This window comes from Squalius cephalus, assembly GCF_949319135.1.
Source record: "Squalius cephalus genome assembly, chromosome: 10".
Classification (NCBI taxonomy): domain Eukaryota; kingdom Metazoa; phylum Chordata; class Actinopteri; order Cypriniformes; family Leuciscidae; genus Squalius; species Squalius cephalus.
Genome location: NC_137131.1, coordinates 9,423,314 through 9,441,651, shown reverse-complemented (window position 1 = coordinate 9,441,651; position 18,338 = coordinate 9,423,314). Strand labels below are relative to the sequence as shown.

Here is an 18,338-nt window from a genome sequence, read left to right as displayed (position 1 = left end):
AAGGATCATGTGACACTGAAGACTGGAGTAATGATGCTGACTATTCAGCTTTTCCATCACAGGAATGAGTTGCATTTTAAAATATATTAAACTAGAAAACAAAAAATAGTTTAATATGTAATAATATTTCACAATATTCCTGTTTTACTGTATTTTTGATCAAATAAGTGCAGCCTTAGTTACCATAAGAGACTTCTTTCAAAAACATGCAAAAAAAAATCTTTATTATTCTAAACTTTTGACCAATAGTGTATGTATATGTACTCTTTAACTGAAGTAAAAAGTGTAACAACATACTCCTGTCTTTTGAAAAGTGTGGTTGATAATGCATGTCTGTTTTACATGTTCGCCATTGTGTAACAGTGATACACGTAACACGTCCATTTGTAACTGAGACGAGCGTCTCAAACAGCAAGTAAAGAGGATAAGGTCAGGCCACTGGGTCAGGACACCTTGCTTTAAAAGTTTGACACAGGGCAATTAAGTTGAACTTATTACATTTTAGTTCAACTTAATGTATTTGTTTAAATGTAGCTAAAATCAATTGTGTGGAACCACTTACCATAAAAAAAATGTAGTAAATTCAACGAATCAGTGTAGTTCAAATTTAATAACATCCTTAGTAAAGATCTTAAACGTTTTAACCAACTTCATTCTTCTTATTTCACTATTCTTGTTCGGCATATATAACTAAAGATGAAAACTGAGATGACCTGATAGGATACAGCACACCTAGAGAAATTACTACTACTAATAATAAATAAAAAAACAGCACAAGACCAGAATTTAACACAAACAAGTTTTATTTTTCCTCCCACATACCGTGTACAACAGATATAAGATAGAGGTATCTGAACATGTCAAATAATAATATTTATTAATATCATTATTGTAACAATAACATGGAATGTAGTTTTGAATCTTCTTTTTTGAATTTTCTTTTTAGTTTATTTAGGAAATATGACAAATAAATAAAGCTTTATCATAGTCTCTGTATGTCAACTAACTATCTGAATATAGTTCTCTCTTCATAATGGGTAAAGGTGCAACGGGACGGTGCTGTAGAGCGACGGTTAACAGTCTTCCTTTTCGCCACCTACTGTTCCTTCATTCAATAAGGAGTGTTCGGAAGCTAATCAAAGTTCTGGAACCTTCTCAAGGAAAGAATACGGGAACAAAATCAGGTCCTTCTTTTGTAAATAACCATTTTATCTTCTCAATAAATAGAACGAAAAGGCGAACCAAAAAAAAACCACACCAGGGTAAGGGAGTAAAGCTACTGAACACAGAGGAAGCCGATCACGTGACGTTTCAATGTTAGCCTCTCGACCCTTTTTAATCCTCTACGCACACAAAAAATCAGCAAAAAGACACCAAAAACAACTGAACAGGTGGAGTTTTCGAGATTTTTAACTGAGCTGAACATCTCGAGGAACTGAAAGAACGAGGAATAGAAAGAGAAAGAAGCATTTCCCCATTCGGACGCCCTGCTGGTTTAATCTGTGCCGTGATCCTCTAGTTGGGAAATGATGGTGATGAGGTTCTCCAATCCGAAGATGTAACCGCTATCCTGGCCCTCGTGGACAACGCTATCCTCCCCGTAGTGCCTGCAAGTGGTGTGGGCAAAGTCAATCATGCGTACGTCTACGGCCGGGCCGCTGTCTGACCTGGCCACGCGTCGCACCCCTGCAGAGCCGCTGGTGCCGCTTCCACCGCCGCAAGCACCGCTGCTAGCCGCACCTGCTCCGTGAGGGAATCCAAAAGCACCTCCCTCCTCTTCTTCTTCTTCCTCCTCCTCCTCCTCCTCTTCTTCTTCCTCTTCGTCATCTTCCTCCTCCTCTTCCGAAAGTCCATCCTCTGGGGAATGGCGGGATCGCGGAGGGTCTCCGTCGTAGATTATCAAGAGCGAGCTGGAGTAAAAGCGGTAGCTTTCGCAGGCCTCCAGGGCCGCCTGCATGTCTCGCAGCCTCCGAAGCACCGGCGACAGGAGCTCGCGCCTCAGCCGTCTCCCGTCGTGGAAGAACTGAAAGATGGCCTCTTTGAAGCCAGGCAGGGTTAGCTTGCGGCCGTGGTACTTGTTCATGAACATGAGCTGCCCTGTGTCTGAATGGTACACCTGGAGGAAAGCAGAGGAGTGTGTAAATGACAACGAAATATCGCCTTTCTAATATTTTCCTCATGGAATCACGTTTGAGTGCTACGCTAACCTGCATGCCACAGAGGCGCACTCCGATGCTGGCGGATGTACTTTGCTGACACTTGCGAATCTGCATGGCCTTCTTCTCCTCAGAGGCGTCGTCCCCGTGCTGCCTCGTGCCCATCTTCAGATCGAGCACGCATGGAACCGTGTAGCGCCACGTCAGGTTCTCTAACAGGATGAATTCTGATGGGAGGTGCCGGGTTAAGGGAAACACAGATTCTCCTTTCTTTTCTATAAATTGTGCTATACAATTAACCTTTGTTTTTGTTGCATGATAAAATGCTTTTGCTTTTATTTTCCTTACAATTGTCCTCACTAATTGTTTGCAGCCAAAATAAGCTGTATAATGAGCTTTTCCAGCTTTATAATGTGCTGTGCTATTTGTTGTGCAGTGAATATCTATATTTTGTGTGATTTTAAAGTAAACATTGGGTAAAATAGGTGTTTAAACTATGATATAATATTTAAAATATTATATCATGTTTTTAGTGATTTTTAAGGAAAAACTGAAAAGTAAAATAAGATGAAATTATTTATTTAAAGCCATTTTTGTATAATTATAATTCTTATTAGCCATCATACACATTTTATTTTTATAATTATATATTACCATAATTTATAATTATTTATTACCATCATTTACTTTTCATTGGCAATAAATAAACTAAAATATATAGTTTTTTTATAGTCAAATATATTTTTTATAAACTCACACTACTGTTCAAAATATTTAATGTTTTTCGAAAGAAGGCTCACTAAGACTTGATTTATGTGGTCAAAAATACAGCAAAAACAGTAATATTGTGAAATAAATATTATTAGATTTTTTGTATTTAGATATATTTCAAAAAGTAATTTATTCCTGTGATGGTAAAGCCATGGTGTCGCATGATCCTTCAGAAATCATTCTAATATGATTATTTAGTGATCAAGAAAGATTTATTATTATTATCAATGTCGACAGTTGTGCTGCTTAACATTTTTGTGGAAACCATGATATATATTTTTTAGGATTCTTCCTAAAAGTTCAAAAGACCAGCATTAATTTGAAATAGAAATTTGTTGTAATATTATGAATGCCTTTACTGTCACTTTTGATCAATTTAATGTGTAAAAATAACTAATAAAAGTATTAATTTCTTTCAAAAATATTTAACTGGTGCCAAACTTTTGAACAGATATATATATATATGTGTGAGTGTGTGTGTAAATAATAATCCAACTAACATCAGTAAACTACACAAGACCAATCCACCTTTGTTGTTTGTGGCAGCACTAAAGGATACTGTATTGGTTGCGGTGTTTTGCGTTCTCCTTCATCCTCTGCAGATGTTGTTGGTGGCACTTGAGGCTCCAGGGGTTGTGCTTGAGCTGAGGGCCGGCAGCATTGCTCCCCTCCAGACTGTAGTAGAACACTTCGGCCTGCTTGAGCCACTCCTCCTCGCGTTTCACACTGCAAGGGTGAAGACAGAGGTGGGTCAGCCAGACAGACGGATTAGGGCTAACATGCTGGATCAGATTACTTGTTTGGATGAACTCAACATGTTTTTTAGAGATCTGAACAAACACCCTAGGACCCAGAACACCCAAAGAAGCTTGAAGCAATTTGCAAAAAGCATTCAGGACAACTTAAAGGGTTAGTTCACCCAAAAATAAAAATTCTGTCAGTAATTACTCACCCTCATGTTGTTCCAATCCCGTAAGACTTTCGTTAATCTTCGGAACACAAATTAAGATATTTTTGATGAAATCTGAGAGCGGTCTCACTCCTTCATAGGCTTCTATGTTATTGATATCTGCCAGCCCAGAAAAGTTAGTAAAGACATTGTTAAAATAGTCCAAGTGACTACAGTGGCTCAACCTTAAGTTTATCAAGCGACGAGAATACTTTTTGTGCGCAAAAACAAACAAACAAAAATAACGACTTTATTCAACTATTCATTTTCTTCTGTGTGGGCCTGAGTGAGTTCACGTAGTGTAACAGCGCAGCACTTCTGGGTTGTACGTCAGAACGTAGGCTCACTATTGGCCAGCATCACACACATGACCAGCGTCGGCCAATAGTGAGCCTACGTTCTGACGTACAACCCAGAAGTGCTGCGCTGTTACACTACGTCAACAGCTTAGGAGAATGACATGGAAGAGAAGAGATGGTTGAATAAAGTCGCTATTTTTGCGCACAAAAAGTATTCTCGTCGCTTGATAAATTGATAAATAAAAAGGTTGAGCCACTGTAGTCACTTGGATATTTTAACTTTACTAACTTTTCTGGGATGGCAGATATCGATTACCTAGCAGCCTATGAAGGGGTGAGCCAGCTCTCAGATTTCATCAAAAATATCTTAATTTGTGTTCCGAAGATGAACGAAGGTCTTACGGGGTTGGAACAACATGAGGGTGAGTAATTACTGACAGAATTTTCATTTTTGGGTGAACTAACCCTTTAACAACCACATTGCAAAATCCTGGATTCATGGCGGCTTGGGCCAAGAGTTCATACACTGCAAACATGTTTGACCTTGAATATTATGATGTTGTTATCTGATTATATTATTATTATGAAAATGCTTTAATGCTACTGCGACATGCACGTTTGCTACAGCTCCAATAAGTGCATTTCCTTCCGGTTTTACAGTAAAGTGCTGTATGGAGGGTTATTACTTATGATTCGTAAAATCCTAAATCCCGCACGGAGAACAAATGCCCCTTATGTGCTCTTTCACCCCTTCCCCAGTCACACAGAGGTCACTTCTAATAAGTCACAAAGCTACGCTGGTTACATAACCACTTGCTAAACTTTGGCTCAAAACGCACATTTGCACCAGTCCGGCTGCCAGGAGCTGAGAGTGCATCTGCTCTGCCCAGCTGGGTGTCCTGTGGGTCAGTGACGACAACGACATTACGATCGGTCACATTCTCACTGAGTCAGACACGTACTGAGCAGGGCCATTATTACAGGAGAACACAGGCTAGTATTATTCCAGAGATGTGGGGTGGTGTGGTCTAGGAATTAAAACTTCTGCTAACTGTAAAGCTGCTGGTTCGATCCGCAAGGAACAGTACATGATCTGTCAGCATTGTGCCCTTGAGAAAGATTCTGAACCTCAGCGTCTGGTTAAAGCCTACTAATATATCAGCAAGGGTTTAGCACACATCACATTGATTTATTTCAGGGGTTCAAAATTGAATAGCTACAAAAATACAAATCTATATAAAAGAAGAAATTTTAAGATTTCATCTTGGATTTGAAATAATCTAATGATGCAGTGATAATGCAAACCTGTGCTACAATGTAGTAGGTGGTTGTCAGGTCAGTGCTATTCGGTTGATAAGGTGATATGAGTGGTTTTTAGCACATTGTTAAACAGCTGTTAGGGTGTTCTGGGTAATTGCTAGAAGGGCTGAACAATTAAGGGGGAAAAAAATCCAATTGTGATTTTTCTGATAAAAATTGGGCTTTTGAATTAATGCACATTTTTAGGGCTAAACATTTTGGCCAAAAAAATATCAATATACAATACATTGAGGAAAATAAGTATTTGAACACCCTGCTATTTTGCAAGTTCTCCCACTTAGAAATCATGGAGGGGTCTGAAATTGTCATCGTAGGTGCATGTCCACTGTGAGAGACATAATCTAAAAAAAAAAATCCAGAAATCACAATGTATGATTTTTTAACTATTTATTTGTATGATACAGCTGCAAATAAGTATTTGAACACCTGAGAAAATCAATGTTAATATTTGGTACAGTAGCCTTTGTTTGCAATTACAGAGGTCAAACGTTTCCTGTAGTTTTTCACCAGGTTTGCACACACTGCAGGAGGGATTTTGGCCCACTCCTCCACACAGATCTTCTCTAGATCAGTCAGTTTTCTGGGCTGTCGCTGAGAAACACGGAGTTTGAGCTCCCTCCAAAGATTCTCTATTGGGTTTAGGTCTGGAGACTGGCTAGGCCACGCCAGAACCTTGATATGCTTCTTACAGAGCCACTCCTTGGTTATCCTGGCTGTGTGCTTCGGGTCATTGTCATGTTGGAAGACCCAGCCTCGACCCATCTTCAATGCTCTAACTGAGGGAAGGAGGTTGTTCCCCAAAATCTCGCAATACATGGCCCCGGTCATCCTCTCCTTAATACAGTGCAGTCGCCTTGTCCCATGTGCAGAAAAACACCCCCAAAGCATGATGCTACCACCCCCATGCTTCACAGTAGGGATGGTGTTCTTGGGATGGTACTCATCATTCTTCTTCCTCCAAACACGTTTAGTGGAATTATGACCAAAAAGTTCTATTTTGGTCTCATCTGACCACATGACTTTCTCCCATGACTCCTCTGGATCATCCAAATGGTCATTGGCAAACTTAAGACGGGCCTTGACATGTGCTGGTTTAAGCAGGGGAACCTTCCGTGCCATGCATGATTTCAAACCATGACGTCTTAGTGTATTACCAACAGTAACCTTGGAAACGGTGGTCCCAGCTCTTTTCAGGTCATTGACCAGCTCCTCCCGTGTAGTTCTGGGCTGATTTCTCACCTTTCTTAGGATCATTGAGACCCCACGAGGTGAGATCTTGCATGGAGCCCCAGTCCGAGGGAGATTGACAGTCATGTTTAGCTTCTTCCATTTTCTAATGATTGCTCCAACAGTGGACCTTTTTTCACCAAGCTGCTTGGCAATTTCCCCGTAGCCCTTTCCAGCCTTGTGGAGGTGTACAATTTTGTCTCTAGTGTCTTTGGACAGCTCTTTGGTCTTGGCCATGTTAGTAGTTGGATTCTTACTGATTGTATGGGGTGGACAGGTGTCTTTATGCAGTTAACGACCTCAAACAGGTGCATCTAATTTAGGATAATAAATGGAGTGGAGGTGGACATTTTAAAGGCAGACTAACAGGTCTTTGAGGGTCAGAATTCTAGCTGATAGACAGGTGTTCTAATACTTATTTGCAGCTGTATCATACAAATAATTAGTTAAAAAATCATATATTGTGATTTCTGGATTTTTTTTTTTTAGATTATGTCTCTCACAGTGGACATGCACCTACGATGACAATTTCAGACCCCTCCATGATTTCCAAGTGGGAGAACTTGCAAAATAGCAGGGTGTTCAAATACTTATTTTCCTCACTGTATATCAATATAACTAAAAAAAATATAATAATTAATATTATTTTGTTATAATGATGATTATTATTAAATAAAAATATTAAGCAAAATAAGAAGTATAACTATTGTTATAATTTCACTGTAAAAACTAAAATCATGCAATTAAAAAAAATATGTACACTGTAAAATGACATTACTTACACAAGTAGTGTTCCCAAATGCACGACATAAGTGACCCAAAAACCAGAGCAGATGTAGAGATGGATTTATTTTAGATAGAGCAGCATTTACTATGAACCAAGCTGCTATATTTAATTAAATTGCAGCCTTGTGATTTGATAATAGCACTAAGCCATATCGCGATTTCGATTTTATTTTGATTAATCATTCAGCCCTACTTGCCAGGTGGTTTAATGATATCTTTCGCTAGTGTGGACTTTAATATTGTTATAGTTTTCAATCTTGGTGTGAATGGGCCTTAACTCGTCAATTTGATTTTCTATGCATATTAATAAGCCTATTGCACAATCAAGTTACCGTCCCCTTACCTCTTGTCCTTATCCTTCCGAGTGTGTCTTGACCGGTCTTTGCTGTAGCCCTCATTGTCCAGCAGCTTTTTACTGACCCATTTTATTTTGTTATTGGGATCCAGGTCGGCCGAAGGGACCACATTCTCCAGGTCCCCAAGATCGCTGTGCAGAGGGTACGCAATAAGACACAAATTCCCTTCTTCGTCCTCCTCGAAACTCACTGACACCACACCTGCAGAGAGAGGGAGGAGAGAGAGATGGAATAGAAGACAGAGAGGGAGAGAGAGAAAAAAGAACGAGGTCAGAGGTGAAACCATAATAACTTCACTTTAGCAAAGAAGAAGTAGTCAGAGATCCGAGCTTAAAGTTAACTGTCTGGGAAATCTTTAACATCTCTTACCCACTTCTCTTTTTTGCTCTTAAAAGCTCCCGAGTCTTTAACAAAAGCTACTGAGCCGACAGCACGGGCTGGTCCTAACCTGATTGGAATCACACAATCCATAACATACAAACAAGACAGAAATACTTAGAACAGAAAGAAAGAGGGGAGAGAGAGAGAGAGAGAGAGAGACAGCGAGAGAGAGAGAGAGAGAGAGAGAGAGAGAGAGAGAGAGAGAGAGAGAGAGAGAGAGAGAGAGAGAGAGAGAGAGAGAGAGAGAGAGAGAGAGAGAGAGAGAGAGAGAGAGAGAGAGAGAAAATAGGGCTGATGTTTTGGAAGAGAGAGAAGTCTAGGAAACAACAGCAGCCAATGAACAGGAGCTGTGACTTCACTGGATTGGTTCTCTCAATCTGTCATGGCAAACCATAAGAAACGTTTACGTTCAATCAGTTGCCACACAAGGATGAAACCAGCCCACAAACAAATGACAAGAGGCTTAAGATATGATGAAACCAACACTATTTATTGTCAATTATCAAATCATATCACGTCATGACTCAAATTCAAAACTGATATCATCAGATAAAACAATGGACCAAAACCTGGGAAAATCACAGAAGAAAAACGTGGACATTACAAGAATGACAAGAATGTATTTTGAACCGGAAAGGCAGTCCCAAATAGTCTAAAATGTATTAAGAGACATACATGAGACATTTGCAGTCAAAGAAAAATCAAATATATGATATTCTGAAAGAGAGAAATTACTACCAGGATGAATCTCATGAAAAAAAAAAAAATTCTAATCGATTTTTGCACCGATTTTATGCCCATTATTTTCATTGATGATTCCCATTGGCCTCCTATTAATCGAGTATTTTAATGCATCAAAGTAAAAACATGCAATACTTTTAATTTAAGCTGATTTCAGATGAAGTCATTGAATACATTTTAATCATGTACTTTTCATCAGTTTTTTATGCATTATAATAAAGAAATGTACAGTATTGTAATGACAATAATGCCACAATGCAAACAAACACCCAAAGTCTCACCTAGATGTTTAATTCAGAACAATTAAACAAGAAACAATTCAGAGAAGTGTCAAATGCACTGATGCAGTAACTACAGTTCAAAATAAGAAATGCATTTCAAGACACCCAAAACAACCACAAAGATTATGTCCAAGATTCTGTTTTGACATCACACCCATCCCTCAACCTCACCCAATAAAAAAACAGATGCCCTGCACACTTATCATCACACTGGAAACCAGGGCATTTAAAGCATATGGACACTGCAGTGTGCATCAAAACAAAGCAGTAAATATTTCTGAAAAAAAGTAGGGGAGACCGATGGACAGAAGCGAACATCTAAGCTGGTTGAACTTGTCTTTCCAGGTTCTTCCTCAGGAATGACAGCAAAATCTTGATACCACAAGTGTGGGGGAGGCAGTCAATGATGTCATATCAGCAGTCTTTTGGTCCAGAAAGAAACATTTGCCATTGGTGCTTATTTTTCAAGTCTGTCAGGCTGGGATGCATTCCAAATTCAGGCATTTCATCCTCAAGCAAAACCCTGATACCTAGGTGTGTGCATTAAAAAGTACAGCCTTGCCAGCTTGTAATAACTTACCTTATAGGGGCCCTACCCGAAAGGGAGCTTTACAAGGATAATAATACACCCAAACATTTAGATACATTTAAACATGACTTTCTTACTTCCATAGAATGATAATAACTATTCACATTAATTATAATAATAAAAAATACAATGAATGTGACTGAAAGGGCGTCTACTTTTCTGTCCCACGAAATAGAAAGTCATACGGGTAAGGAACAACATGAGGGTGAGTAAATGATGACAATTTTTATTTTTGAGTGACCTGTCCCTTTAAGAATTGATGATATTACAACAGCGCCCTCGTGAGAAAACAGCGTTAAGACGGAAACACAGCAGAACTGCTGGCCTTCATTTAGCATGAAGATGTTTTTTTACACTCTAACAAACCGAAAGATATTATATTGTACCCCAAAAACACTTGTGAAAGAGAAAGGAATAGCCTGTATAGACAGGAAACCAGAATAATACGTCGCATTATTACTTACCTCTATATTGCGGTGTAAACTTCCGCATAGCCGCAGGGAGGCTCTTGTAAAACTGGTGCTCCCGGGGGATGAGGGGCTTGCATATCGTCTGCTCCCCGAAGCGAAGCACACACGAGTGTCCCCCCACCTGGTGCACAAAGGGCTCAAGGAGCACCCCTTTCCCCATATACCCCTGCGGCTCTGTCTGCATCCCCTCGATGGCTGGGCTCATCCTCCGGGGGCATTAGACTCTCACTCCTGGTCCAGTTGGACACCACAAGACGTGTAACGTTAGACACGGTTAAAATGAAGAGATGGTCTCTCTATATTTCTCTCTGCCTTTCGTTTTTTTCTCGATTCACTCTATCGTTTACTCACGATCAGCGATGTAATGTCAACCGTGCAGTGGAACACTGCAGGACATAAACAAAAGAAGCCGGAATGAGGAAGAAAGACGACACGACAGAGAAAAGAGCTCTGTGTTTTGATTCAAATCCTTTCTTTTATGACACGAGTCATCTAGTTCGTATCTTACTTATTTAGTAAAGTGCTATATTTGTTCTAATGGTGAAATATAAGGGATTACACCGAGAGAGAGCAGTTTAATCGCCTACGTGTCAACTGCCTTCTCTCAAACTCGTCTTCTACTGACACCGTAATCTCTCACCGAACTGAGAAAATGTCAGCGCTGCATCACAAACCCCGCCTCTAATATCAAACTGGCCAATCAGAGCGCCGGAAACGGTGTTGGGTGGCAACCAGTGGAGAGGACAGAATGCGAACAAAGAGTGAGGAAGGGTGGGGGAGGGGAGGAAGTAGATGGAAAACAGTCTGTGGTGGAGGGGGTGAAGCTCAGCAGCTCAGACTCAGCAGCTGTGTTTTTCTCTGTGTGACATGGATGTCTAGGGAAGCTGGTAAGTGCATACGTTAAGGCACTCGCTGCTTGGTTCACAACCACAAAACTATTTTTTACAGTCTATGTTCACAACACGAAAATACGGAAAATTCAGCTTTACGAGTACGGGGAAACGAAAGCTGAACTGAAAATGAACTATAATAAACTAGCAGATAACATTGACATGGCCACATATTCTACAATCATTTTAACAATATAAACAATAGTTTTTATGTGTATAGCGCTTTTCACTATACACATGAGATTTGCAATAGGCTATATAGTAGGCTATCGCTTTACGTGAGTAGGCTAGTAAATGCGGAAAAAGTTAGTTAGACCTAGGCTACTTATAGTTTAAATATTTGCGATTATCTAAAAAAAATCAAGCAGTTGAGATTCGCTATAGCCTATAGCTTGTAAGTTACGTGTTGATAAAGTTGGATAGGCTTACTTTAATGCTATATCCAAGTTAATATACAAAGTTCTGTCATGAAACTCTAGATGGCGCATTTGTTAGCAATCACTTCGTTATCTGCATAGTATTAACTTCTTGTGGCATCAGCAGCCAATGAGCTTGCTGCTCAACATTTCAGATAGCTGGCATTGTTGCTGTTAGCGGTCCGCAGCACGCTCTCAGAAACCCTCCACCTTCCCCAGCTCCACCTAAATAGATCTGCTACAAGGGTTATTTCATATATGTTGTGCTGCAGCAGCATGTCTTACTTGCTCACAGCAATGCCTGTGAATGTATTGGCAGTAGCAAGTCTCTGTACTTTCTCTGCAGCAGTGTAGCAGATCTATTCAGCCAAGACCAAATACATTTACATCCATTACCATGCTAGTTTACATTTTGTAGTGATAAACATGCGGTTGGAAATTTTTATATAGCCATATATTGCTTTACGTGAGTGTAATGTTTGTATGTGGGTAAAGTTAGATGTTCTAGGTCTATATTAAATATATTGCTGGGCGATAATAGGCCTATAGTTTAAATTTTGCAAAGGTATAAGCAATCAAGAAGTTGAGATTTGCAATATTATGCATAGGTGAATAAGGATGTACTTACAGATGTAATTGAAAGTCATGGCATAACACTTACATAACACATTGTACAGTAATATATTTAGTCCCCTATGTGTGAAAGCAATAGGCACCTGCATGTGGCTTGCACATTAAAAATAATATTATTAAATATAGAACATACATATGAAATGCTATTATAGCCTAGCAATAGTATGATATCATCTGTGAAGACGTTTGGTAGAAATACAGGCAAATGAGAGGAAAAACAGGTGACATGATACCAATGGACCCCATGGTAGGGGATTTCTGTTGTGTAATTTGGTGTCAATCGTTCAGCCGACAAAATTAAGTAGGGTGTCAGTGAACAGATGTTTGTTTTCTGAGGAACTGCGAGTGCTGAGTTTCAGTGGTAATGTGTATAAAATGCTGTTATATGATATTCAGTGCAAAAAAAATTGGTTGGTGATGAGAGGAAATGGGCATTATAGTTCTGAAGACATCAGAAAAAAAGTTAATGGAATGTAATGGCTACATGATTTTCCTCAGAAAAAGAGAATCTTAGTTTGAAGGAGGATAGATGCACGTATCATCAACAGTAGGAGATCTGCAGTAGTGTTGGACCACAGGCAGAGGGTTTGACTTTAATCCCTCGCTCTAATCCTGCCTGCTGGAACTCACGAGTGGAAAAATGGGCCATGGAAAAAGTGTGAGAGAAGAATGAAAAGCATGACTTACCACTACAGGGCAGGGAACCCCTTTTTTAAGTTACCAAAGGAGATGGATATTATTATTATTGAATATGACTAGTCAAAGACCATCTATTAAGTTTACTTTAAGTTTAAGGATTTAAAGTCCAACTGCAGTCAATAATTGTATCCCTTAAAACTCATCTTTGATCACCAAAATGACATATTTAAAAGATTTTTCCTGGGAAAAATTTTTCACTGCAATTTTAAGGAGAAAATACTCCGCAATGGTGCTGATTTATGAATTTGCACATGGTTTGTCTTAAAGCATATTAAAAACACCACGTAAACAACATTAAAAACTTGATTTTTACCACAGTGGCTTTAAATATCATTTACTCATCTGCATGTTTTTCCAAAATTTTTCTTTCTTAAATGGAACATATAAGAAAAATATTTTGTCCAATCATTTGCATAAACAAGATTGTAACTGGTGGGTGTCAAGCTAAAAGGGACAAAAAAGATAGGCTACCAAGTCTGTAAATTATATTCTGAAGCCAAACAATAGCTTAGAGTGAGAAAAAGGCTAATTTAAGTTGTTATTTGCTGAAATCTATTGTGCATTAGCAGCATTTTCTGTGATTCAGAGCTTTAAACATTAAAACATCATTACTGTGTTTCAGAGTGTGAGCATGGCAGGGTCAAAAGGGCACACAATTCATTTATTCATTAAAGGAACAAATGCAACTTGAGGGGTGGTATATCAGCGGTTAAAGGCCAGTGATACAAAAGCCTGACATCTCAGAGACCTGTGAACTTGAGAATCCCTGAGAGAACCATTGAGCCTTTAAATAGAGTGCTCTTTGTGGAGGGCCGCTACTGATATTTTTATACCGTATGTTACGCTATGTAAACAGCATCTACTAAATGACTAGTAATTGATTACAAAAATAACCAAATATACTTATATTAAGAACTGTGCAGACCAGTATGTCTTTACAAATGTTTAAACAACACTGACCTCCAGTCAAGTAATGAAACGAGGAGAGGAGCCAATTCAAACTGCTGACAAGAGTGAAACACCAATTACTGATCTGAGATGGAGCAGGGCGTTTTGGCAATTGCTCGCTGTTGCAATAGATTCTGAGATATGTAACATTCTGATCTTTGGCAGTGTAAATCTGAGACCTGAATGAGAATGAGAGAACCGAATAAATTAGTGATAGGTTAGCTGGGGCATTTTTTTTTTTCGAGTTCTAACAAGGGCATTAAAACCTCGCTCAATGCCAAGGCAGTATACTCAACTTCTCTTCATTCAATCCCAGACTTGGTACACTGTGATCCAGCCCAAACAAAGTCTGCAGGAGCATGTCAATCCTGTAACCCAATAAGAACTGGAGGTCAAAGCCAAGGCCAAGACTGGGCTTCATGAATGGAGACAGGTGAGAATGTGAGACAGTAATGCGATTAGGGCAATGCTAATCTCTTAATGTGGCTATCAATGGGTTAAAGACACTGAGATTGAAGCACAGACTGGCATCATCAAACCTGGACATAGTGTACTTGTTAGAATGTTCTGTGCAAATATAAAAAACATAACTGGGTATTTGGTCTTGTGAGATAGAGATTTCTATCTCACAATAGAAATTGGTCAATACTTATACCATCAATTCTTGTCTTTTCCATTGCATTGAATACTAGTAATAAGTATTTCAGAAATATGTCACATTATGAAAGAGAATGGATTGTGAATGCTGTTTTTAAGTCTGTGCATATTTATGCATTAAGTATAATGCAATCTATAATAAGCTATTAAAATAGAAAAAAAGGTTGGTTAGCTCTAAAAAGAAGGACATGCATATTCACCATGACAATTGTAATATTCTTTTTCAGCATTCTTTATTAGTGGTTAGTGAAAATGATGGAGGTTTTCGTACTGAAATATCATAAACTAAAGTGATACAAATTTTAAATGAATTCGATGAATGAATTTTGAATCAATTAGAAAGCGATGAAAGTATATTGAGTTTGTGTGTGTATGAGAGATAAATTAAGAGAGGACAGCCAAAGATGACCTTGAGGGACCAGGGGAGGGCCGAATCTCCTGATTTTGCCCACGTGATGACAGTGCACAAGCAGTAAGAATGGATTAGTATGGAGTAAATGAGAATGTGATGACTGACATACCTTAACCAACATAGAGGACAGCTTACAAGTTTGCAGGAAAGGAAAGCAATAGAAAGAAATGCAGCATATAAACACTATAAAGTCATCAAGGGAAACAAATTCAAATGAGTATTTTGACCTATACACAAATGTTTCTGCTCAGGAGTGAGATCAGACTCTAAGTATGAATCTAACTGACCAGCCAAAACTGACAACAATACAGGCCCATGGCCAAAGATCCCTAAACAGCCACGTCCTGCACTGGGTGGAAAATAGTTGGGCTCAAGGTAAGTCTTTACCAGACAGCTCAGAGCAAATCCACATGGGTCACTGAATAATACATAGAATAGAATAGAATTGAATGAGGCATTTATATAGCGCTTTCACATGTACTACTGTACACCCAAAGCGCTTTATAATCATATCAGGGGGTCTCTCCTCAACCACCTGCACAGTATTCACACACAATGTCTAAGAATAGCACTGTTTCTCCGCAGTCTTATAGAGGTGGATATATACCACTCCACTACTAAAGCTATCTGCTCTATAGTGCACACGTATTTCATTAATATATATAGTAAATTAAACCTTTAGTATATATTATTTACTAAAGCTTTCATTTTCTGTTATAAATACGATCCAGTTTTAGAAATATTGCCATAAAACTGTCCAAATGGGCATGTAAATGAGATAATAAAACAATCATTTAAACAAATTACCTATAACATGCTCCAAAAGTGTGCAGTATCAGGTAATATTATCTTAAAATACTCTCTGGATTTCTAATTTTAATAAACACATGTAAAACATGTTGAGCATTTCTTGAAGACCTCTTGACTGGCGTCTTTAAAACATCTTAAATGATTGCTTGCATGCCAGAGTTGTCTGCAGCTTTGACTTTGTGCATCCACACTATGAAAACAATCCATCACGTGCAATAAACACATACGTGACTCTGAGATAATCCATCTTCAGTATCAACGCATTTAGAATATCCCTTACATCTGTCTATATGAAGCTCTCCCTGAGCTGGTGAGATCATGACACACATAACGATTGAATTAAAATAAGCCACATGCCGGATACAATGAGAGAGTGGACTGATGTCTTTATGAAGGGTCATCGTTGTCCTGAACACACACTTCCTCTCCAAGACAAAGCCTGCCTGAAACTTCCTGAGTGCTCTCCACCCTACCTTAGAGAATAGCATATCCTGCTGAGATAAACATGCTGTCCTAATGTGCATGGGTCAGGTTTTTCCCAGTGCTTACATTGTGGGAGCCAAATGCCTTGCTTAATAGCTTAACACACTAAATAATGAAAATGTAAAAACAATCAGTATAAATAATAGAATTCACTCTAATTAATTGGTTCATTTTAAACTCCCATATGTAGCGCTGGGAAGTCTGATTCATTCTATTGAATCAGTTTATTTAAAAGTGTCATGTGTAGGAAGGTCTGATTCATTCTGAATGTAGCCTAGCCTAGCCTCTCATGTAGCCTAGCGTTGGAAAGTTTGTTTGATTTTAATGAATCAGTTCATTCTAAACTAATCATATAGCATTGAAAAGAATGCTTTATTAGTTAATCGGTTCATTATAAATTAATTACAGAAAGGAAAGTCAGATACAGTCTAATAAATTAGGCCTAGTTCATTTTAAACTCTCGTGCTGGAAAGTCTGCTTCATTGAACAGGTTCATTCTAAACTAGTCATGTGAAGTGCTGGATAAACACTGTCATTTGTAGTGTTTGGAAAATCTGATTCATTGTAGTGAATGAACTTATTCGTATGATCCATTTAATTCTCAAAAAGTCACATTTTGAGTCCCAGTAAAGTTTTCGACTCTGTTATGATGATGTTTTGTTGTATTTAGTATACTGTAAATGTATTAGTGATTTGATACAATGCTTGTAGACCATAGGTCATTGGTGTTGGTTTTAGTCTAGAGTTTCAGGAATTTAGATGGTAGAGAAGTGTGTTAGGTAACATTGTGGTTGCCACACAGGAGGACCTTGTTAATTAGGGCCCAAGCCCTGAAAGGGCGAAGGCCCTATTGTTTCCGTAAGGATTATTTTTTTTTTTTTTCTTCATTATTTTTTTTTTTGCCTTTTTGCCACTTTTGGGGCCCTTAACATGCTCAAAAACTCTTGAAATTTTGCACACACGTCAGAACCTGCGGCCATCAGGGCCGTTCTGAAGCTGGTCCCGGGGCGTGGCAGGAGGGCTCGATAGCGCCCCCTGGAATGGGGTCCGAAAACTTGGTCCATAAATCAAACACGCTTGCATGTAATAATATGAAACTCAGTACACATATAGATCTCATCGGGCCGAACAACTTTCGTGCTCTAAGTTTTACAAAAGCCCAACAGGAAGTTCGGTTATTATACGTTGTTTGGAAAACGCATACAATGGAATGTGAAATACTCCTCCTAGGGATTTTATCCGATCGCCACCAAACTCGGTGAGAATAAAGTCAAGACATTGAGGATGAATTCTTGCGAACAGATTTTTGATATCTCGAACGGTAAGGCCGTGGCGAGGAAACGAATTTATGGCGAATAATGGGACACAGGAAGTGTGTTATAACTTCTGCATACATTAACTGATCTTGGTGAAACTTCAGCAGTGTGTTCGTTGTAAGAGGCCGATCACATGGATGTGACTATTGTGAGTCAAAGTTATAGCGCCACCAACTGGCAGCAGGAAGTGTGTCACTTTCAAAATGCTTTGAAGTCACCCTCTTAATTTTACCCGATTTGCTTCAAACTTTATGTGTATAATGTAAACGCATGGCAGATGTAGACCTGTGAAAGGATTATTGATATCTTAGACACTGTTGCCGTGGCAACACATCAAATTTTAATATTCTTTTCGGATGCGTTTGAGACTCTTAACATGCTTGAAATTGGATGAAACTCGACAGACACATAACACTTATTAGCCAGTAGACATGTGAAAAGTTTCAGAAACGGGCGTGGCAGGGGGGCTCAACAGCGCCCCCTTGAACGGGGTCTGAAAACTTGGTCCATATATCAAACACGCTTGCATGAATTAATATGAAACTCGGTACACATATAGATTTCATGGGGCCGAACAACTTTCCCTTGTCAAGTTTCACGCCAGCCCAACAGGAAGTCGGCTATTATGGGTTGTTTGGAAAACGCTTGCTGTGGAATGTGATGTACTCCTCCTAGAGAATTCATTCAATCACCTCCAAACTCAGTCAGCATGATGTAAAGACATTGAGGATGCTAAATTGCGGACGGA

At 39.0% G+C, this 18,338-nt stretch overlaps 1 protein-coding gene across 1 annotated transcript; it reads right to left on the bottom strand.

Annotated features, from left to right (window-relative positions):
• Nucleotides 1–933: 933 nt before the first annotated feature.
• ip6k2a (inositol hexakisphosphate kinase 2a) lies at nt 934–10,972 on the bottom strand. Its single transcript, XM_079884622.1, has 5 exons — nt 10,321–10,972; nt 7,852–8,065; nt 3,487–3,653; nt 2,208–2,383; nt 934–2,116 (listed from the first exon to the last, which is right to left on the bottom strand). The coding sequence occupies exons 1-5, from the start codon at nt 10,529–10,531 to the stop codon at nt 1,496–1,498; spliced, it is 1,389 nt and encodes a 462-aa protein (XP_079740748.1). The 5' UTR covers nt 10,532–10,972; the 3' UTR covers nt 934–1,495.
• Nucleotides 10,973–18,338: the final 7,366 nt, after the last annotated feature.